Raw genomic sequence first — 23333 nt, 5'->3', positions numbered from 1 at the left:
TCAAGAAAAAATGCATAAAAGTTATCAAATGAGTATGATGTCAAACATGGGTATCCCATTAAATCGATATCAAGTGCTGCTTACTAGATCTCATAATAATAAACATGTAAAACCAAGCATTTCTATTCTATACCAAATACTAAATCCGGCATGAGCTCTATGAGCAATGCATTGTTTTTAAACCCATGTATAAATACACCACATTTAAAACTATTCCATTTTAAAAGATTGTTACCTAATATTACAGGCAAATGTGGTGCTTCAGGGTTACCATTCTCTTTTGGCCAACAGCGTATGCTGTTAGTGGGGAGATGTCTGCCAATTCCTTTTGCTCAATGACCTTAAGCTTCTGTGTGGATTCCAGCTCAAACCCCCTAAGGTGCTCATTATACCAAGCATTCTGACACTTGGCAATAAAAGCAAGTTCACCATGAACAACGATCATTAGAAGTATTTCAACAAAGTCTGGTAGACCTCCAGTGGATCCGTAGGTTAGGATCATTCCAACCGAGTAGTCGGTACCATTGCAGGAAAGTGTGTTTGCCATCTGAACAAAAGTCTCATCTGGAAAAGAACATTGTACCGCTTCCTTTGTCATCCTTTAACACTTCCAAAGCAACAGTGGACAGCTTTGTGGCAGATAAGGCAGGCTTGACAAGATTGGTGCCATGCAGATGGTACGCAAGCAATTAGTTGATGCTTCACTGCAAGAGACAGCAAAATGTTTTGAAAGCTGTTGGTCTGTCGAACAATCCGCTTAAAAAAGCTGTGTTTAGCTTTAAAGCGCATAGTCCAAGAAGCCAAAAGGGGTCCAAATGCCTTTATCAGCTGCAGGTAGTGTTCAATGAAATGATGTTTCGGGATAAGACTATCCTGAAGAAAAACCTCTAAGAATCTATGCCTGTGCTCGGATATCTTGCTGTCAAGGTACCAAATTGATTATTCTGTGTGAATTGGCGAAACCACAAGTTCAACAATATATTTGATGTCCATATTTCCCATGATGGTTCACCTACAGGTATTTTAGTTCCGATATCGAATGGAAGCAGACGCAGTAGGCACCAGTTTTCATGAGCATTTCCTCCAATACTTATTTTCCTTGGATTCATCAAGTCAAGAGGAATTGATTGTGGGCAGTTAGTGTTATCACTCCACTTATGGGGGATCTGTATAATAACCTTTAAGCACAATGCCAGTTCCAGAGGCAGGATTCCCTCAAAAAAAGTAATGCAGCACATCTGGTGGATAGCCAGACAGCATGTCAAAATGTTTAAGTTTTTCAGTCAAAGCACAGTGCTTTTTCACACCATAGCAATGTATTAAGGTGGGATTTTCTAAAACTGTCTGTATTTGTTCAGAATGTTGCTGCTTTGTTCTGGGTTGGAATGCCCCAGTTCTCACTTCTTTTACCTGGATCTCAGATAACTCATCCAAACAGAACCTGCAGACATGCGTTGCACTAAAACTTTCTACAACTCCACCAATAGAGTAGGCTCCAAGATTATCTGCCGCCACACAAACAGTGCCCTTCAGTATCTTTCCCAGCAGAGGAATAAAAAGTCCTTCCTCCTCCAATTGTGCAAGATCTTTTAAAAGTGTCTAGCACCTTCCCATATCCATATGTTTAACATCAACAGCCTTGCAGACAACAGCTAAGTAAATAGACTTGAGTGTAGACCTAAACTGTAATGGGACATTTGCCAACACCCAATAGACTCCTGTGATTTTGTGCTTTTTGCGGGATGTTCCAAGGGGATTGCACACTTCAAAGTCATCAACATAGAGAAGTAAAGATGGGGTTAATTAATCTCCTGATATACAGTCATTTTCTTTGAAATGTGTGCCTTCATAAAAAGACTTGTATCGAGAAACTCGTAGGCTTACTTTTTTAAGTTTTCTCCTGAATGTAGGAACATACTGAAAGCTTCTTCCTTTCTTTGCATGAAGTATATATTCTACCGGCTCCACCACAGAATTTTTCTTCTTAAAAAAACTGCTTCCTCTTGTACGGTGTGGCGAGGGTTCCATCCGGCCCTAAAACTGTGCTCATGGGATTTGTTTCAGACATCTTGAACCAAATCTGAGATTATGTAATTGTCAATAACACAGCCATGTTTCCTTAAACAGGAATTAACAATGTATTTTATGACAGGACCTGACACAGAGCACGATATGAAATGCAGTTCCTCTACTACCTCATTGATACACTTGTTTGACACGTTGTAAATACTTTCCAATTTGAGCAAAAGGTGACCAATTTTTTGCCCAATGTCATTTTGTAATTCTGGTTCTTCTAAAGTTTCCTCCTCTTCATGGACTTGTGTATTCAAATCAAATCAAATCAAATATATTTATCACATACACATGGTTAGCAGATGTTAATGCGAGTGTAGCGAAATGCTTGTGCTTCTAGTTCCAACAATGCAGTAATAACCAACGAGTAATCTAACCTAACAATTCCACAACTACTACCTTATACACACAAGTGTAAAGGGATAAAGAATATGTACATAAAGATATATGAATGAGTGATGGTACAGAACGGCATAGGCAAGATGCAGTACATGGTATAGAGTACAGTATATACATATGAGATGAGTAATGTAGGGTATATAAACATAAAGTGGCATAGTTTAAAGTGGCTAGTGATACATGTATTACATAAAGATGGCAAGATGCAGTAGATGATATAGAGTACAGTATATACATATACATATGAGATGAGTAATGTAGGGTATGTAAACATTATATTAAGTGGCATTGTTTAAAGTGGCTAGTGATACATTTTTACATACATTTCCATCAATTCCCATTATTAAAGTGGTGGGAGTTGAGTCAGTATGTTGGCAGCAGCCACTAAATGTTAGTGGTGGCTGTTTAACAGTCTGATGGCCTTGAGATAGAAGCTGTTTTTCAGTTTCTCGGTCCCTGCTTTATTTGAATGGTCAATATGTTTTTGTACGACTCCAGTTCTAAAGTCGCCCAGAGAATGCGGATTGTGTTTTCGACTCCTATGAGATGCAAAGGTACCATATACATTTGTTCTAAATCCGCACTTGTCACACACAGAGGACAGTTTCATGTTTCTTTAGATGGTTTCCGCGGTGTTCAAAAAAATATTTTTCTGTTGAGAAACTGCAAGCTCTGCAAATTTCACATTTAAAAGAAAAGAGCTCTCCTGGCCTTACTGACTTGTCAGTTGCATGTTGCCTCGACAAATGTACCTTAAGGGAACCCCATGTTTTGAAGAAACAGATGCAGTCTGGGTGGAGGCAGGGCAGTGGTTGATTATGTCCATGCCTCAGTCTATAGTGCTTGAAAAGTTATGTTTGTTTGAATGCAGCAAAACTGCAGATCTTACATTGCATGTGCCATTTGATCCCTTTGGAATTAACTTCTCTAGGGTAGGGGGCAGCATTCGGAATTTTGGATGAAAAGCATGCCCAAATTAAACTGCCAGCTACTAATCCCCAGAAGATAAGATATGCATATTATTAGTATATTTGGATGGAGAACACTCTGAAGTTTCTAAAACTGTTTGAATCATGTCTGTGAGTATAACAGAACTTATTTAGCAGGCGAAACCCCAAGGACAAACCATTCAGATTCTTTTTTTTTGGGGTCACTCTCTTTTCAATGAGATTTCATTGGGAAACCAGATTTCTAAGGGACCTGCTTGCAGTTCCTACTGCTTCCACAGGATGTCAACAGTCTTGAGAAATTGGTTGAGGTTATTCCTTTGTGTAATGAAGATGTACGGCCATCTTGAACGAGAGTCACTCGAGGTGTCCTGTTAGATAGAAGCGCGTGACCAGAAAGCGAGCTATAATTTGGTTTTAATCCTGTATTGAACACAGATCATCCCGTCTTCAATTCTATTGATTATTAACTTTTGGAAAAGTTTACAGGTAACCTTTGAGATATTTTGTAGTCACGTTTGAGCAAGTTGGAACCAGTGTTTTTCTGGATCAAACGCGCCAAATAAATGGACATTTTGGATATATATCGACGGAATTAATCGAACAAAAGGACCATTTGTGATGTTTATGGGACATATTGGAGTGCCAACAACAGAAGCTCGTCAAAGGTAAGGCATGAATTATATTTTTATTTCTGCGTTTTGTGTCGCGCCTGCAGGGTTGAAATATGCTTCTCTGTCTTTGTTTACAATGGTGCTATCCTCAGATAATAGCATCGTTTGCTTTCCCCGAAAAGCCTATTTGAATTCTGACATGTTGGCTGGATTCACAACCAGTGTAGCTTTAATTTGGTATCTTTCATGTGTGATTTAATGAACGTTTGATTTTTATAGTAATTCTTATAGTAATTAATTTGAATATGGCGTTCTGCATTTTCTCAGGCTTTTTGCCAAGTGAGACAGTAGCGTCCCACCTAAACTCAGATTTTTGGATATAAATATGAACTTTACCGAACAAAACATACATGTATTGTGTAACATGAAGTCCTATGAGTGTCATCTGATGAAGATCATCAAAGGTTAGTGATTAACTTTATCTTTATTTCTGCTTTTTGTTATTCCTCTCTTTGACTGGAAAAATGGCTGTCTTTTTCTGTGACTTGGCTCATACCTAACATAATCGTTTTGTGTGTTTTCGTCGTAAAACCTTTATGAAATCGGACACTTTGGCTGGATTTACAACAAGTGTATCTTTAAAATGTTGTAAAATACTTGTATGTTTGAGGAATTGAAATTATGGGATTTCTGTTGTTTTGAATTTGGCGCCCTGCAGTTTCACTGGCTGTTGAGGAGGTGGGACGCTACCGTCCCACATACCCTAGAGAAGTTAAGGTGAAGTCAATTATTTTTGTGTGTATATATAAGCTTAAAACATTACTAACACTTCCCATATGCTATATCATTCTAAAATAAGGAAGACACACATTGTCAATACCTGCCTGGGTGACAACGCATTGTGTAAAACACTAATAGGGCCCTATAAAATACTTTTGCTGTTTTATTTTCTGAAATTCCATTGTCTTTTTGTTGCCTAACTTTTTCAATCCATTTGGTTGATTTAAAAAATACAGTATATATCTAATACCTATTATTCACACTAATGTTGGGTTACTGTAATAAAAATATCCTGCGTATCCTGTCCGAGGGGTGGCGTGTATTCTGTTTAAATTTCTGGGCTCCGTCTGAGTTTTCCGCTTTGCGGAAATCATAGGGCCTTACAAGCCCTCATGTGAGCTACAATCAAAACACAAACATTTGAATATATTTACATACCTTGTCAATGTATTCTGGAAAATATGGTCTGTCCAGTACTCAGGAAAGTCTGAATACCTATAACATTACCTAAAGAAGTGGAGTTGTATTCAAATCTATGACAATGTCAGAAAAATAAAACTTGACTTCAGCTTTAGAAAGCTAGCAGAAACATCACAATCCTAGCTGACTTGGAAGAGCTGCTTGTTATCTATCTTACTAGCCAGCCCAGTTATTTCATTTAGCTAGTTTGGCTGTTAGATTAGACTAGATAACTACTGCACAAGGTCAACGTTTGCAGTGCTGCCTTGAACATGTTGTGAATACGTGAACAACAAAGTTTCTGCAAGGACAGGTGTAGCTAGATAGCTAGGTGTAGCTAGATAGCTAGGTGTAGCTAGATGTAGCTAGATAGCTAGGTGTAGCTAGATAGAGTAGGTGTAGCTAGATAGCTAGCTACGTATTGTTCGTTCCTGTCTCTGTCTGGCTAGCTTGCCTAGCATGCAAACCTTAAATTGCAGGGGCACCATGTGTTCAGTTTAGAGGTCGACCGATTATGATTTTTCAACGCCGATACCGATTATTGGAGGACCAAAAAAGCCGATACCGATTAATCGGCCGATATTTATTTATTTGTAATAATGACAATTACAACAATACTGAATGAACACTTTTTTAACTTAATATAATACATCAATAAAATCATTTTAGCCTCAAGTAAATAATGAAACATGTTCAATTTGGTTTAAATAATGCAAAAACAAATTGTTGGAGAAGAAAGTAAAAGTGGAATATGTGCTATGTAAGAAAGCTAACGTTTCAGTTCCTTGCTCAGAACATGAGAACATATGAAAGCTGGTGGTTCCTTTTAACATGAGTCTTCAATATTCCCAGGTAAGAAGTTTTAGGTTGTAGTTATTATAGGAATTATAGGATTATTTCCCTCTATACCATTTGTATTTCATTAACCTTTGACTATTGGATGTTTCTTATAGGCACTTTAGTATTGCAAGTGTAACAGTATAGCTTCCGTCCCTCTCCTCGCTTCTCCCTGGGCTCGAACCAGCAACACAACGACAACACCCACCATCGAAGCAGTGTTACCCATGCAGAGCAAGGGGAACAACTACTAGAAGGCTCATAGCGAGTGATGTTTGAAACGCTATTAGCGTGCGCTAACTAGCTAGCCATTTCACTTCGGTTACACCAGCCTTATCTCGGGAGTTGATAGGCTTGAAGTCATAAACAGTGCAATGCTTGACGCACAATGAAGAGCTGCTGGCAAAACGCACGAAAGTGCTGTTTGAATTAATGTTTACGCGCCTGCTTCGGCCTACCACCGCTCAGTCAGATACTTAGATACTTGTATGCTTGTATGCTCAGTCAGATTATATGCAACGCAGGACACGCTAGATAATATCTAGTAATATCATCAACCATGTGTAGTTAACTAGTGGTTACGATTGATTGTTTTTTATAAGATAAGTTTAATGCTAGCTAGCAACTTACCTTGGCTTACTGCATTCGCGTAACAGGCAGTCTCCTTGTGGAGTGCAACGAGAGAGAGGCAGGTCGTTATTGCGTTGGACTAGTTAACTGTAAGGTTGCAAGATTGGATCCCCCGAGCTGACAAGGTGAAAATCGGTCGTTCTGCCCCTGAACAAGGCAGTTAACCCACCATTCCTAGGCCGTCATTGAAAATAAGAATGTGTTCTTAACTGACTTGCCTAGTTAAATAAAGGTATAAAAAAAAATATCGGCAAATCGGCGCCCAAAAATACCGATTTCCGATTGTTATGAAAACTTGAAATCGGCCCTAATTAATCGGCCATTCCGATTAATCGGTCGAACTCTAGTTCAGTTCCACTGTCATGTTTGCTGACGATGCATTTTTTGTAAAGCTAGGTAGGTAATATGTTACATAGCTATTTCGGTTAATATAATCTTACACAAAAATGACTGCTAACTTACTAGCTAGTAGCATGCCCACCACTAGCTAACTATACAGACATCACGGCCGTTAACTAGCTAGCTTATCAATGTGCAAATATAATATGCTCTGGCAATATAGCTAGCTAAATGCTTTTCGTACTTGAAGAATATTATCTAACTCTACCTTATCTTTTCCACAAATATTTTCGAAATTTAGTCGAAAGTATGTGTCGAGAGATCCAAACTACATTCCAAGTTATAATTTGGTCCTTTCCTGCCGCATGGCCATTCCAGAGGAGAAAGATCAAGACAAAGTCAGTTGAAATGTTCCAAGCACAATTGACATTCGGAACTAGATTTAGCTTGTCAGTCCAACATAATGATGATACTTTGAATATCAAAAATATTAAGTAGTTGTTGGTTGTTACTTAGAAATATTCGTATTATATTCTAAAATGTAAGTAAAACCTATTATTTTAAGTAAAAATCATTGATTTTCTTTTGCAATATTTACTAAGCCGTGGGTCATTTTTTAAGGGTGTAGGCATAATTAAGTCATAATGCCAGAGAAGCCGCTGTTTGGAGGATATTGGCACAGGTGTTTGTCGAGGGCCGGCAAACCATGCCAATATATCCTCTGATTCAGAGGGGGTTGGGTTAAATGCGGAAGACACATTGAAGTTGAATGCATTCAGTTGTTCAACTGACTAGGTATCCCTCTTTCCCTTTCCAAACATTGGCTTCGAGGGCATTATCACTTTTATACAACGGTTTACCAACATATTCATTAAAATTGTTGTTTTGATGAATTTATTCATACTGTTTCATCCTTCCACAAGATATAGTCCCATCACAAATCTAGGGTTGCTAGAGACGCGACCCAGTTGTTCAGTCTTTTTGTTCTGTATCTATCGACGCGACCCAGTCGTTCAGTCTTTTTGTTCTGAGTCTATGGACGCGACCCCGTCGCTCGTTCTAGATGTTCCATTGAAATACTGGCTGGCAACGTTCTTATCTCTTGCTTGCTAGCTAGCCAACTACGGCTAACTTACAGTCACGTCAAAAAGTGCAGCCAGAATAACAGCGAAGTAGCTGTTTTCTAGTTGGATTTATTTGGATAAATCCATAACAATGAGCTAATGATGCACGGTTTTGCCTGGCAGAGAAAATGTGCTCTCTTGTCAGAACAATGTTCAGACAAAAGAAAGACAATTCATGACATTCATTTGAGATGATTTTAATAAATGAAACCATATATTCACTTTGTTAAAAATCAAATCAAATTTTATTAGTCACATGCACCGAATACAACAGGTGTAGACCTTACAAATGCTTACTTACAACCCCCTAACCAACAATGCAGTTTAAAAAATATGAATAAGAAATAAAAGTAACTAGTAGTTAAAGAGCAGCAGTAAAATAACAATAGCGAGAATGTATACAGAGGGTACCGGTACAGAGTCAATGTGCGGGGGCACCGGTTAGTCAAGGTAATTGAGGTAATATGTACATGTAGGTAGAGTTATTAAAGTGACTATGCATAGATAATAACAGAGAGTAGCAGCGGTGTAAAAGAGGGGATGGGGTGGGCAATGCAAATAGTCTGGGTAGCCATTTGTTTAGATGTTCAGGAGTCTTATGACTTGGGGGTAGAAGCTGTTTAGAAGCCTCCTGGACCTAGACTTGGCGCTCCGGTACCGTTTGCCATGTGGTAGCAGACAGAACAGACTATGGCTAGGGTAGCTGGAGTCTTTGACAATTTGGCAGGAAGCTTGGCCCCAGTGATGTACTGGGCCGCACACACTACCCTCTGTACTGGCTTGCGGTCATAGGCTGAGCAGTTGCCATACCAGGCAGGCAGCTGTATAACTTTTTGAAGATCTGAGGACCCATGCCAAATCTTTTGAGTCTCCTGAGGAGGAATAGGTTTTGTCGTGCCCTCTTCACGACTGTCTTTGTGTGCTTGGACCATGCTTGGACCATTCTTACCAAGTTGGCATAGCAGTCAGACGTCCTTTGTCCTCGTCTTGTCGTGTCCCGTGTATATATATATTTACATCTTTCTTCGCATATCTTTTATATATTTTCTTTTCCAAAAACTCAACTTCAAAACACTCTCCTGCAAGCCGCCTTACCAATAAAAAAAAAAAAAGAAGTATTATTTACCTCAAATCTGAAATCCACAATAGAAGCTAGCCAGAAGCTAACCAGAAGCTAGCCAGAAGCTAACCAGAAATTACCCATGAGCCTACTAGAAGCTAGCCAGAAGCTAACCAGTTTACTGGCTAACGTTAGTATTCAGCTAACCACGGTTTGTGGTCATCAGCTATCCTTTAGCTCGAAAAGCTATCGCCAGTTTTGTACAACGCGACTCAGACCAGAGCATACCGGACTTATTTTCTCTCCATATCCCCGGATTTCAACCGCAAGCTCATGACATTTACACCTGGATCTCGCAGCTAGCTAGCTGCTATCCGTGTGACTATTGGCTTACATCGATCCCGGAGCAAACAACAATTATTCCGGAGCTACCCAGCTGAAGAGTATCCGGACATACGTTTTACTGCCGATGCGGAGCCCCACCGGGCCTTCACGACTAGACTACCGACGTTATCTGCCCGAGGGAGTTATTCAACTGGCCCCTCCATCGCGACGTTACCTGAACGCCCATCTGCGGCCCGCTAATCGTTAGTTGTCTTATCGGCTGCTATCTGAATAGGTCTATCAGACAATTTTCCTTGGGTCACTATAACTATATCTATTTTGCCAATTGGACTGATCCCCTCTACCACACGGAACCCCACTAATCTACCGACGGAAACGCACGAGGTGGCTAAAAACAGACCTCCATCCTCTGCTAGCTTGCTACCGATGGCCCGGCTAGCTGTCTGAATCGCCGTTACCCCAACCAACCTAACTACTCACTGGACACTTATGATCACTCGACTAAGCATGCCTCTCCTTAATGTCAATATGCCTTGTCCATTGCTGTTCTGGTTAGTGTTTATTGGCTTATTTCACTGTAGAGCCTCTAACCCTGCTCATTATAATACCTTATCCAACCTTTCAGTTCCACCACCCACACATGCGATGACATCACCTGGTTTCAATGATGTTTCTAGAGACAATATCTCTCTCATCATCACTCAATACCTAGGTTTACCTCCACTGTATTCACATCCTACCATACCTTTGTCTGTACATTATACCTTGAAGCTATTTTATCGCCCCCAGAAACCTCCTTTTACTCTCTGTTCCGGACGTTTTAGACGACCAATTCTCATAGTTTTTAGCCAAACCCTTATCCTACTCCTCCTCTGTTCCTCTGGTGATGTAGAGGTGAATCCAGGCCCTGCAGTGCCTAGCTCCACTCCTATTCCCCAGGCGCTCTCTTTTGATGACTCCTGTAACCGTAATAGCCTTGGTTTCATGCATGTTAACATTAGAAGCCTCCTCCCTAAGTTTGTTTTATTCACTGCTTTAGCACACTGCCAACCCGGATGTCCTAGCCGTGTCTGAATCCTGGCTTAGGAAGACCACCAAAAACTTTGAAATCTCCATCCCTAACTACAACATTTTCAGACAAGATAGAACGGCCAAAGGGGGCGGTGTTGCAATCTACTGCAAAGATAGCCTGCAGAGTTCTGTCCTACTATCCAGGTCTGTACCCAAACAATTTGAACTTCTACTTTTAAAAATCCACCTCTAAAAACAAGTCTCTCACCGTTGCCGTCTGCTATAGACCACGCTCTGCCCCCAGCTGTGCTCTGGACACCATATGTGAACTGATTGCCCCCCATCTATCTTCAGAGCTCGTGCTGCTAGGCGACCTAAACTGGAACATGCTTAACACCCCAGCCATCCTACAATCTAAGCTTGATGCCCTCAATCTCACACAAATTATCAATGAACCTACCAGGTACCACCCCAAAGCCGTAAACACGGGCACCCTCATAGATATCATCCTAACCAACTTGCCCTCTAAATACACCTCTGCTGTTTTCAACCAAGATCTCAGCGATCACTGCCTCATTGCCTGCATCCGTAATGGGTCAGCGGTCAAACGACCTCCACTCATCACTGTCAAACGCTCCCTGAAACACTTCAGCGAGCAGGCCTTTCTAATCGACCTGGCCGGGGTATCCTGGAAGGATATTGATCTCATCCCGTCAGTAGAGGATGCCTGGTTATTTTTTTTAAATTCCTTCCTCACCATCTTAAGCATGCCCCATTCAAGAAATGTAGAACCAGGAACAGATATAGCCCTTGGTTCTCTCCAGACCTGACTGCCCTTAACCAACACATAAACATCCTATGGCAATCTGCATTAGCATCGAACAGCCCCCGTGATATGCAACTTTTCAGGGAAGCTAGAAACCAATATACACAGGCAGTTAGAAAAGCCAAGGCTAGCTTTTTCAAGCAGAAATTTGCTTCCTGCAACACAAACTCAAAAAAGTTCTGGGAGACTGTAAAGTCCATGGAGAATAAGAACACCTCCTCACAGCTGCCCACTGCACTGAGGATAGGAAACACTTTCACCACCGATAAATCCACTATAATTGAGAATTTCAATAAGCATTTTTCTATGGCTGGCCATGCTTTCCACCTTGCTACCCCTACCCCGGTCAACAGCACTGCACCCCCCACAGCAACTCGCCCAAGCCTTCCCCATTTCTCCTTCTCCCAAATCCAGTCAGCTGATGTTCTGAAAGAGCGGCAAAATCTGGACCCCTACAAATCAGCCGGGCTAGACAATCTGGACCCTTTCTTTCTAAAATGATCTGCCGAAATTGTTGCAACCCCTATTACTAGCCTGTTCAACCTCTCTTTCGTGTCGTCTGAGATTCCCAAAGATTGGAAAGCAGCTGCGATCATCCCCCTCTTCAAAGGGGGGGACACTCTTGACCCAAACTGCTACAGACCTATATCTATCCTACCCTGCCTTTCTAAGGTTTTCGAAAGCCAAGTCAACAAAACAGATTACCGACCATTTCGAATCCCACCATACCTTCTCCGCTATGCAATCTAGTTTCAGAGCTGGTCATGGGTGCACCTCAGCCACGCTCAAGGTCCTAAACGATATCTTAACCGCCATCGATAAGAAACAATACTGTGCAGCCGTATTCATTGACCTGGCCATTACCACCTTGGATGGCCCGTCAAGAAGTCCAGGATCCAGTTGCAGAGGGAGGTGTTTAGTCCCAGGGTCCTTAGCTTATTAATGAGCTTTGAGGGCACTATGGTGTTAAACTCTGAGCTGTAGTCAATGAATAGTATTCTTACATAGGTGTTCCTTTTGTCCAGGTGGGAAAGGGCAGTGTGGAGTGCAATAGAGATTGCATCATCTGTGGATCTGTTAGGGCGGTGTGCAAATTGGAGTGGGTCTAGGGTTTCTGGGATAATGGTGTTGGTGTGAGCCATGACCAGCCTTTCAAAGCACTTCATGGCTACAGACATGAGTGCTACGGGTCGGTAGTCATTTAGGCAGGTTACCTTAGTGTTCTTGGCAACAGGGACTATGGTGGTCTGCTTAAAACCTGTTGGTATTACAGGCCCGGACAGGGAGAGGTTGAACATGTCAGTGAAGACATTTACCAGTTGGTCAGCGCATGCTCGCAGTACACGTCCTGGTAATCCGTCTGGCCCTACGGCCTTGTGAATGTTAACCTGTTTAAAGGTCTTACTCACATTGGCTGTGGAGAGCGTGATCACACAGTCGTCTGGAACAGCTGGTGCGCTCATGCATGTTTCAGTGTTATTTGCCTCGAAGCGAGCATAGAAGTAGTTTAGCTCGTCTGGTGGGCTCGTGTCACTGGGCAGCTCTCGGCTGTGCTTCCCTTTGTAGTCTGTAATAGTTCGCAAGCCCTGCCCCATCCGACGAGCGTCGGAGCCGGTGTAGTACGATTCGATCTTAGTCCTGCATTGACACTTTGCCTGTTGGATGGTTCGCCGGAGGGCATAGCGGGATTTCTTATAAGCTTCCGGGTTAGAGTCCCGCTCCTTGAATTGGCAGCTCTAGCCTTTAGCTCAGTGCGGATGTTGCCTGTAATCCATGGCTTCTGGTTATCCATCACAGCTGAGATAGCTCAAATCAAATCAAAATCTAATTTTATTTGTCGCTTGCGCTGAATACAACAGGTGTAGACCTTGGTGAAATGCTTACTTACAAGCCCTTAGCCATCAATTCAGTTGATTTCACAACAAAGTATCAATTTAGCCAGTCAAATAAAAAAAGTTTTGTATGTGGCTATGACGACCAGCTCAATTTGCTGTCTGTCTCATTCAGACACATTCACTTTATATTGGACGGTGGAGATCGTAATTCAATATTGAAAAGGTCAGAGAGACAGAGCAAGGTTTATACAATTCTCTGCTGTTGAAAACCAAATGTTAGTCCAAAAGAAATGGGAGATAGAGTCTAGATGCTTTTTAAAGTGGAGATCAAGTTTATACATTTTCTGGCAGGGTTGATGAGACAGTGGATTGCGCAGTCAGATGGAACAGAGTAAATAGGCATTTCAGCGTCATAGATTTAGTTGGTGGTAACTTGTGAAATAGACACCGGCTGGAATACGGTTTTAACCAATCAGCATTCAGGATTAGACCCACCCGTTGTATAAGGATCAATAATGCTGTGTCGGTATACATGTGTGTATGTATGTGGGTTTGTGCTGTCAGTATGCGTGTGCGCGTGCGCGTGCGCGTGCGAGTGTGTGTGTGTGTGTGTGTGTGTGTGTGTGTGTGTGTGTGTGTGTGTGTGTGTGTGTGTGTGTGTGTGTGTGTGTGTGTGTGTGTGTGTACAGTGCATTCGGAAATTATTCAGACCCTTTCCCTTTTTCCACATTTTGCTATGTTACAGCCTTATTCTAAAATTGATTAAATAAATGTTTTTCCACATCAATCTACACACAATACCTCATAATGACAAAGCGAAAACAGGGTTAATTGTTTTGTGTGCAAATTTATTTAAAAAACATAACAGAAATACCTTATTTACGTAAGTATTCAGCCTTTGGTATGAGACTCGAAATTGAGCTCAGGTGCGTCCTGTTTCCATTGATCATCCTTGAGCTGTTTCTACAACTTGACTGGAGTCCACCTTTGGTAAATTCAATTGATTGGACATGATTTGGAAAGGCACACACCTGTCTATATAAGGTCCCACAGTTGACAGTGTATGTCAGAGCAAAACCCAAGCCATGAGGTCGATGGAATTGTCCGTAGAGCTCTGAGACATGATGTCGAGGCACAGATCTGGGGAAGGGTACCAAAACAATTCTGCAGCATTGTAAGTCCCCAAGAACACAGTGGCCTCCATCATTCTTAAATGGAAGAAGTTTGGAACCACCAACACTCCTAGAGCTTGCCGCCTGTCCAAACTGAGAAATCGGTTTGAGAAGTGCCTTGGTCACAGAGGTGACCAAGAACCCGATGGTCACTCTGACAGAGCTCCAGAGCTCCTCTCTGGAGATGAGAGAACCTTCCAGAAGGACAACCATCTCTGCAGCACTCCACCAATCAGGCCTTTATGTTAGAGTGGCCAGACGGAAACCACTCCTCAGTAAAAAGGCACATGACAGCCCACTTGGAGTTTGACAAAAGGCACGTAAAGGACTGTCAGATCATGAGAAACAAGATTCTCTGGTCTGATGAAACCAAGATTGAACTCTTTGGCCTGAATGCCAAGCGTCACGTCTGGAGGAAACCTGGCACCATCCTTACGGTGAAGCATGGTGGTGCCAGCATCATGCTGTGAGGATGTTTTTCAGAGGCAGGGACTGGGAGACTAGTCAGGATCGAGGGAAAGATGAATGGAGCAACATACAGAGAGATCCTTGATGAAAACCTGCTCCAGAGCGCTCAGGACAATTTTTAAAACCGGTTTTTGCTTTATCATTATGGGGTATTGTGTGTAGATTGATGAAGTCTTTGGCAATTTTTCGGGCCTTACTCTAACACTGCCTGATATAGAAATCCTGGATGCCAGGGAGGTCGGTCCTAGTGATATACTGTTCGCTCCGCCCTCTGTAGCGCTTGGAGGTCAAAGGTGGTGAATTTGCAATACCAGTCAAGAGGCTCTCGACGGTGCAGCTGTATAACTTCTTGAGGATCCAAGGGCCCATGACAAATCTTTTCAGCCTCCTGAGGGGGAAGAGGGGGTGTCATGCCTTTTCCTTGACTTTGTGTCTGTGTGTGTGAATCATGTTACGTCCTTATTGATGCGGACGCCAAGGAACTTGAAGCTCTCGATCTGCTCCACTACAGCCCCGTCGATGTGGATGAGGATGTGTTTTCCCCTGACGTTGAGGGAGAGGTTTTTGTCATGGCACCACACTGTCAAGTCTCTGACCTCCTCCCTGTAGATTGTCTCATCGCCATCGGCAATCGGGCCTACAGGCCTACCACGTCTTACTGTAAACCCTTTCATCAAACCCAGTTTCAACGCTCCAACCTGTTGGAGGCAGAGAGGGAGGTGGAAGAGTAGGGAAGAAGGGAGGTGGAAGGGTAAGGAGGAAGGCAGGTGGGAGGGTAGGGAGGGAGGGAGGGTAGTGGAAAGGAAATGGAAGGGTAGGGAGTAGGCCTGGGCGGTATACCATGTACCGTATGCTGGGATATTTGGAAATAGCCACAGGATGGTTTTTCAATAGCATCAATACCATTGAAACTATTTATTTTAAGTTTTTTAATAAATTATAATATTTGAAGCTACTTTTTAGGTAAATACCTGCAATTAACTTGTGCAATATGTTAGGAGATGAAGAAGATCGTGTTCTTCATTTCACGTCACATCATTTTTTCTTATGAAGCTAACAATAGTCCCCAGTCACGTGGTGTTTGTTTACAAGCACAAAATTATGAGAGACTGGAGCCTTGTGAGTCACATGCTGTTGTGCAGCACACGTCAGGTGATCTACACTGAGTGTACAATATATTAAGCACACCTGCTCTTTCCACATACCAGGTGAATCCATGTGAAAGCTATGATCCCTTATTGATGTCACTTGTTAAATCGACTTCAATTAGTGTAGATGAAGGTGAGGAGATAGGTAAAAAAATATTTCTTAAGCCCTGAGACATGGATTGTGTATGTGTGCCATTCAAGGTGTTCCTAACCTTTTGGTATTCTCAGTGTAGTTGTAGTATGGAATTCACAACTAAGTGTTTATAATAACTATTAAGTGAACTGACTAAAATGTCCTAAATGCTTTGCTTTGCAGTTGTGCATTTGGTTTGCTAATTTAGTAGCTAGTTAGCTAAGTGGGTTAGCATCTTCCAAAATCAAGCTTCGCTTGGTAACAGCTTCTAATATTGTGGGTAGAATTTTTCTAATTGTTTAACCTTTATTTAACTAGGCAAGTCAGTTAAAAACTAATTCTTATTTCCGATGACGGCCTACCAAAAGGCCTCCTGCAGGGACGGGGTTGGGATTAAAAAAAAATATATAGGACATAACACACATCATCACAAGAGACACCACAACACTACATGAAGAGAGACCTAAGACAACAACATGGCATGGCAGCAACACAACATGGCAGCAGCACATGGTAGCAGCACAAAACATGGTGCAAACGTTATTGGGCTTAGACAACAGCATAAAGGCAAGAAGGTAGAGACAGCACTACATCACGCAAATCAGCCACACCTGTCAGTAAGAGTGTCCATGATTGAGTCTTCGAATGAAGAGATGGAGATAAAACTGTCCAGTATTTCTTTTTTTTCTGGGGGGTTCTTTTTACCCCTTATATGTTTTGTGATATCCAATTGGTAGTTACAGTCTTGTCCCATCGCTACAACTCCCGTACGGACTTGGGAGAGGCGAAGGTCGAGAGCCATGCGTCCTCCGAAACACGCCCTCGCCAAACCGCACTCCTTGAAACACTGCTCGCTTAACCCAGAAGCCAGCCGCACCAATGTGTCGGCGGAAACACCGTACAGCTGGCGAAGTTGGCGTGCATGCGCCCGGCCCCCACAAGGAGTCGCCAGAGTGCGATGGGACAAGGATATCCCAGCCGGCCAAGCCCTCCCCTAACCTGGAAGATGCTTGGCCAATTGTGCGCCGCTCATGGGTCTCCCGGTTGTGGCCAGCTGCGACACAGCCCGGGATCAAACCCGAATCTGTAGTGACGCCTCTAGCACTGCGATTTAGTGCCTTCGGCCACTCCGGAGGCCCCAAAACTGTGGAGTTTGAGTGTTTTTTGCAGCTCATTCCAGTCGCTAGATGCAGCAAAGGTTTCATTACTAAGCAGTCTATGCAATACACCACACACACACACCATTAGATTTGCAGACATTAAAACATCTAACCTCATTTACCCAGACTCCCATTCAACACAGTTTGTATTGTCTCCAGCTACATCATTCCCTGTCCAGGGTTTTCCCAATGGATATCCGGGGTATCCCATGAGAGCTGAATCCTCCCAGCCCTCTCTAACTGACGACCCACATGGCCACAGCCTCATGGGCCTGGATGACCAGGTAAGATTGACCCCTCACCGCTCCATTGTAGTTTTCACATTATAGTGACGAACCGAGCTGCACTGTAACCGCTGGTTACTCCTCACCTCGCAATGTGTGTAATATCCTCTCTGAGTCCTTGCTAATCTTGCTCTCGCTTTTTATCGTTCTCTTTCTTGCTCTCTTTCTCTCTTCCCATCTCTGCAGGCTCACACCTATATGAATACTGTTACTGTGGATGGGGAACTCTCCAGTCGACACTGTGTACACTCTCTACCTGAGGTGCGGCCCACCTCCTTCAACGAGTCAACCCGAGGAGCCATGCCTGTTGGGGGCCAAGGAGGTGGGAAGGCCAGCATGCACTGCTGCCCACTGGAGGAACAACGCAAGGAACCCCAGGTATTCCTCCAGCCCTCCTCTCAGGAGGTCAAATTCATGCTGGGACCCACCCCTGCACAGCGCCACCTGCTAGAGAGGGAGAGGCATGGGGGCCACAATCCCCATCTCATGCTGCCTGTAGAGGGCACCACAGGCTCAGAGGCAGAGGGGGACGAGCCTCCTCTGCACTTGTGCAACTCCCACTCCTATCACCACCCTCACTATCACCATGTGATGCACCGGCACCCTGGCCACGAGCACCAGGAGGGCTGCCAGGGCAGCCAGCTCACCTATGAGAACATCAACGGCCTGAGAGGGGGGCGCCGGATGAGACTCAGCCCCAGCAGCGTGTCCCAGTCTGTGGGCTCCAGCAGCAGCAGCAGCACCACTGGAGACAGTCACGCACAATCACACCCACACCCTCTCCAACCGCACCCCCACGGCCCATCCTCTCTGCCCCCTCAGGGGTACCCCTGTGAGCGGGGCGTAGGGATGGGCGGAGGTCACCGGCGGACAGCTCTGCTCAACTACGAGAACCTGCCGTCGCTGCCGCCGGTGTGGGAGTACCGCGCCCTGCATAGAGACGAGGAGCAGGACGAGGATGACGAGGAACAGGATGAGGAGGAGTACGAGGAAGAGGAGGAGGACTTTGACGAGTACGAGTTTTCAGAGGGTCCTGGGACGCCCAACGGGTACCACCAGGACGGGCTGGGGAGGGGGGGAATCCACCGTGACGCCCTGCAGAACTATGTCAACACAGAGCAGGTCCAGCCCAGCCGGCTGCGACATGCCTGCCCCCCTCACCTCCAGGCCTGCCACCCCCAGTCGGACCGTGGCGGACGAATATTCAGCTTTGATTTCCGTAGGCGGCCGGGAGGAGGGTTTGGTCGGGGAGAGGGCTGTGAACACGGTCATATGACCCCATCGAGGCAACTCAACTATATCCAGGTGGACCTCGATGCAGAGCCGCCATGCCAGGCCCTCGGTGGGGGTGGAGGAGGAGCCCAGTCTCAGCACCAGCCACTACAGCCACAGCACCAGCGCCTGCCACCCCTCAAATGTGGCCCCCAGCAGGCCCCACGGCGCAGTGAGTTCTACGCTGTGATCGACCTGAAGAAGACAGCAGCCATGTCCAACTTGCAGAAAGCCCTCCCCCGGGACGATGGGACGTCGAGAAAGACTCGCCACAACAGCACAGACCTGCCTCTGTAGACGCAGTGAGGAGGAGGAGACAGAGAAAAATGAAGGGAGGGAGAAGAGAGAGAGAAACAGGCTTGGTTGGATAGACTGGTATAAGTAACTCAGCAGCACACTGGACCCCTCACTCTCATCCAGCCATCCACCTGTCCTTTTCTGTCCTGTTCTGTCCTGACCTGACCAGTTGGATCATATACAGGTACCTAATTAGAAAACTAATTGAAACCTATCCGTACATATTCCACTTGATGGAGCAAGATTGGTTTGAAGTTGCAATATTATTATGGGTCACTTTCTGACTGTGGTGAGATGCTGTCTGAGTTAGCAGCAGAAACCTTGGTCGTGGTTGGCTGGGTTTATGGTTAAAGCCTTTAGCTGCCATTGTTTATGGTCCTCATTCCATTATCATTCAGTGTTGTTGTTTTATTTATTTTACATCCCTGTTTACGAACATGAACTACTACCGAGTACAGGTTTACTAGTCCACATTGTTAAATTGACAGAACATTTCCTGATATGAAAAATAGTTTATTATTCCCTCAATTGTATTCTAATAATGTGCATTCTTCACATCACAAGCACTTCTTTTGGCCCTGTGACTGATAGAAAGGACAGATGATGATATATATTTATAACTATCTGCCTTCAGGAATTAGTACAGATCAGTACAGTTTGCACATAATCCTTTGGAATTGTAAAATCGTACATCCTATCGAGTATTATATTTTGAGTCTAAAAAAGACCTCACAGCAGATTTCTTTTTTTATGTATCAATTTTCTCTCTCCTCAAGATTAAATATAAATCTTTCACGTTGAAATTGTATTTAAAATGGAAATAATAGTTTTCCTTCATATAATGATAGTGTGTTGATAGACGTTCAGCATCCTCTACTGCCCCCCTACACACAGATGATTGAATTGACCTCTGACCACATATCATTCCACTTGAATAAGGAATCCATATCTAATTCCTAAACTATGCTTACCTTTGCACTTTTTACCTTCGGGATCAGACACTGGCCACTGATGTCCCCAAAGTTCAGAATCCCTCTGCTCTGGAGTAACAGTAAGGTTGTGCTCTGACAAACTCCTTAGAGATGGTGATGTCATCACACAGGCCCAAACTATGTATGGATGTTGTTGTTTTTGCAACATTATAGAGACCAATAGCAACTGGAATTTTTCAGAGCAGAATTTGATAACGGCTTGAAGATAATACAAATAACCTCACATAAAAAGTAGGTCTTCTTGTTTACTATTTTAGTAAGTATCAGATTGATAACTGAGGGTCTGAGGGGAATATATCACTATGTGTAATGTTAGCTGTTTATGGAAAGTCTATCAGTGAACATTTGACTGAGGATATTATTTTATTTATTCATTCATCGAGATGTCTATATTGTGATTGTTTTGCAAAAAAATGTGACGACCAGTTTTTCATAATCCAGTCAGTTGGTGATTTGGAGACCAAAGTATCACCAGTCATCAGCACACTGTCTGGGACACCATTGTAATACCATTGTTATGCCTGTAATTAATAACATTACATTCTGAAGAAGACTGTATTAACATATTAAAGTGCCAAATCTTTAGTTACCTGTATGAACATTATGAATCAAATCAATGTTCCATTAGGATTTGTAGAAGAAAACCTGAGGGCTAAGAGGCAAGAAGGAGTTAGCCTACATGTCAAAAACAAAAGAAAAGTTGGAGTTCAAGGGCCAGTTTATTAGGTACACCTATCTAGTACCGGGCCTGACCCCCCTTTGCCTCCAGAACAGCCTGAATTCTTCTGGGAATGGAAATGTTGCTCAATTGGTATCAAGGGATTTTGCATGATGCAAAAGGAACCGGGATTCGTGGGATCAGGCGTACATTTTTTATTTATTTTTATAACTGGGGACGATTCTTCTTGTTTTTTCTCCTTGTTTTTAGCTGATAGGGGTGGAACCCGGTGTGGTCGTCTGCTGCAATGGCTCATCCGTGACAAGGGCCGATGAGTTGTGCGTTCCGAGATGCCGTTCTGAACACCAATGTTGTACTGCCCTGTTATTTGCCTGTTTGTGGCCCCGCCTGTTAGCTTGCACGATTCTTGCCATTCTCCTTTAACCCCTCATCAACGAGCTGTTTTCACCCACAGGACTGCCACTGACTATAGATGTTTTTAGTTTTTCGCACCATTCTCGGTAAACTTTAGACACTGTCGTGCATGAAAAGCCCAGGAGGACCGGCCGTTTCCATCATATCACGCTGAAAGTTGCTTAGGTCACTCGTTTTGCCCAATTCTAACATTCAATCAAACAGTAACTGGATGCCTGTCTGCCTGCGTTATATAGCAAGCCACAGCCACGTGACTCACTGTCTGTAGGAGCGAACCATTTTCGTGAACGGGGTGGTGTACCTAATAAACTGGCCTCTGAGTGTATGTATCAAGAGTAGGAGTGCTGATCTAGGATCAGGTCTCCCCTGTCAATGTAATCGTATTAATTGTATTCTAAAACGCAGCATTCCTACTCTGTGACTCTTGATACATATGGCCACAGGATTTAAATTGTTAACCCTGTGTACTCCTCCTCATGAATCTGTCTAGCTGATTCTTAACTGGGCAAGAAAGACACATTTCACCTCATAGGCTAGGTTATACATCGACAGCCATATTGGAGTGAGACAAAGGATTGGTTGGATCTATCCAGTCATCACAACTCCACTGGTTTTATGCTGCTATAAACATATTGAGACAGTATGTAAGCTATTTGTCACAGAAGTTCAGACCGTAAGAAGAGGTCACTCAAGATCAGTGCATATGGGCTACCGGTATGGAAAGACATTTGTTTTTAATTCAAGGAAGTTGTAATTTCTCATTTCTATTTCTTATTTCTCCTCATTGGTGTGATAATCATCCTACCAAACCTTGTTTTCATTACGATCTGGCTGTCTAATCTGAAGTAAAGTGGCTGAAGGTGCAGCACAGGCCTAGCAACTGTAATCCACATACAGTGGGGAGAACAAGTATTTGATACACTGCCGATTTTGCAGGTTTTCCTACTTACAAAGCATGTAGAGGTCTGTAATTATTATCATAGGTACACTTCAACTATGAGAGACGGAATCTAAAACAAAAATCCAGAAAATCACATTGTATGATTTTTAAGTAATTAATTTGCATTTTATTGCATGACATAAGTATTTGATACATCAGAAAAGCAGAACTTAATATTTGGTACAGAAACCTTTGTTTGCAATTACAGAGATCATACGTTTCCTGTAGTTCTTGACTAGGTTTGCACACACTGCAGCAGGGATTTTGGCCCACTCCTCCCTACAGATCTTCTCCAGATCCTTCAGGTTTCGGGGCTGTCGCTGGGCAATACGGACTTTCAGCTCCCTCCAAAGATTTTCTATTGGGTTCAGGTCTGGAGACTGGCTAGGCCACTCCAGGACCTTGAGATGCTTCTTACGGAGCCACTCCTTAGTTGCCATGGCTGTGTGCTTCGTGTCGTTGTCATGCTGGAAGACCCAGCCACGACCCATCTTCAATGCTCTTACTGAGGGAAGGAGGTTGTTGGCCAAGATCTCGCGATACATGGCCCCATCCATCCTCCCCTCAATACGGTGCAGTCGTCCTGTCCCCTTTGCAGAAAAGCATCCCCAAAGAATGATGTTTCCACCTCCATGCTTCACGGTTGGGATGGTGTTCTTGGGGTTGTACTCATACTTCTTCTTCCTCCAAACACGGCGAGTGGAGTTAGACCAAAAAGCTCTATTTTTGTCTCATCAGACCACATGACCTTCTCCCATTCCTCCTCTGGATCATCCAGATGGTCATTGGCAAACTTCAGACAGGCCTGGACATGCACTGGCTTAAGCAGGGGGACCTTGCGTGCGCTGCAGGATTTTAATCCATGACGGCGTAGTGTGTTACTAATGGTTTTCTTTGAGACTGTGGTCCCAGCTCTCTTCAGGTCATTGACCAGGTCCTGCCGTGTAGTTCTGGGCTGATCCCTCACCTTCCTCATGATCATTGATGCCCCACGAGGTGAAATCTTGCATGGAGCCCCAGACCGAGGGTGATTGACCGTCATCTTGAACTTCTTCCATTTTCTAATAATTGCGCCAACAGTTGTTTCCTTCTCAC

At 43.5% G+C, this 23333-nt stretch overlaps 1 protein-coding gene across 1 annotated transcript in view; it reads left to right on the top strand.

Moving 5' to 3' along the window:
• The window catches only part of LOC139536011 (fibroblast growth factor receptor substrate 2-like), a 48845-nt gene extending 26608 nt beyond the window's left edge, over window positions 1-22237 (top strand). The window contains exons 5-6 of the mRNA XM_071336076.1: window positions 17520-17644; window positions 17831-22237. Coding sequence (XP_071192177.1) covers window positions 17520-17644; window positions 17831-19213 — 1508 coding nt within the window. The 3' untranslated portion in view covers window positions 19214-22237. The remainder of the gene's footprint in view (window positions 1-17519; window positions 17645-17830) is intronic.
• The last annotated feature ends 1096 nt before the right edge of the window (window positions 22238-23333 follow it).

The sequence above is a fragment of the Salvelinus alpinus genome, chromosome 12, assembly GCF_045679555.1.
Source record: "Salvelinus alpinus chromosome 12, SLU_Salpinus.1, whole genome shotgun sequence".
Taxonomy (NCBI): Eukaryota; Metazoa; Chordata; class Actinopteri; order Salmoniformes; family Salmonidae; genus Salvelinus; species Salvelinus alpinus.
The sequence above is the reverse complement of the archived record's forward strand: the minus strand, read 5'-3'. Positions and strand labels throughout refer to the sequence as shown.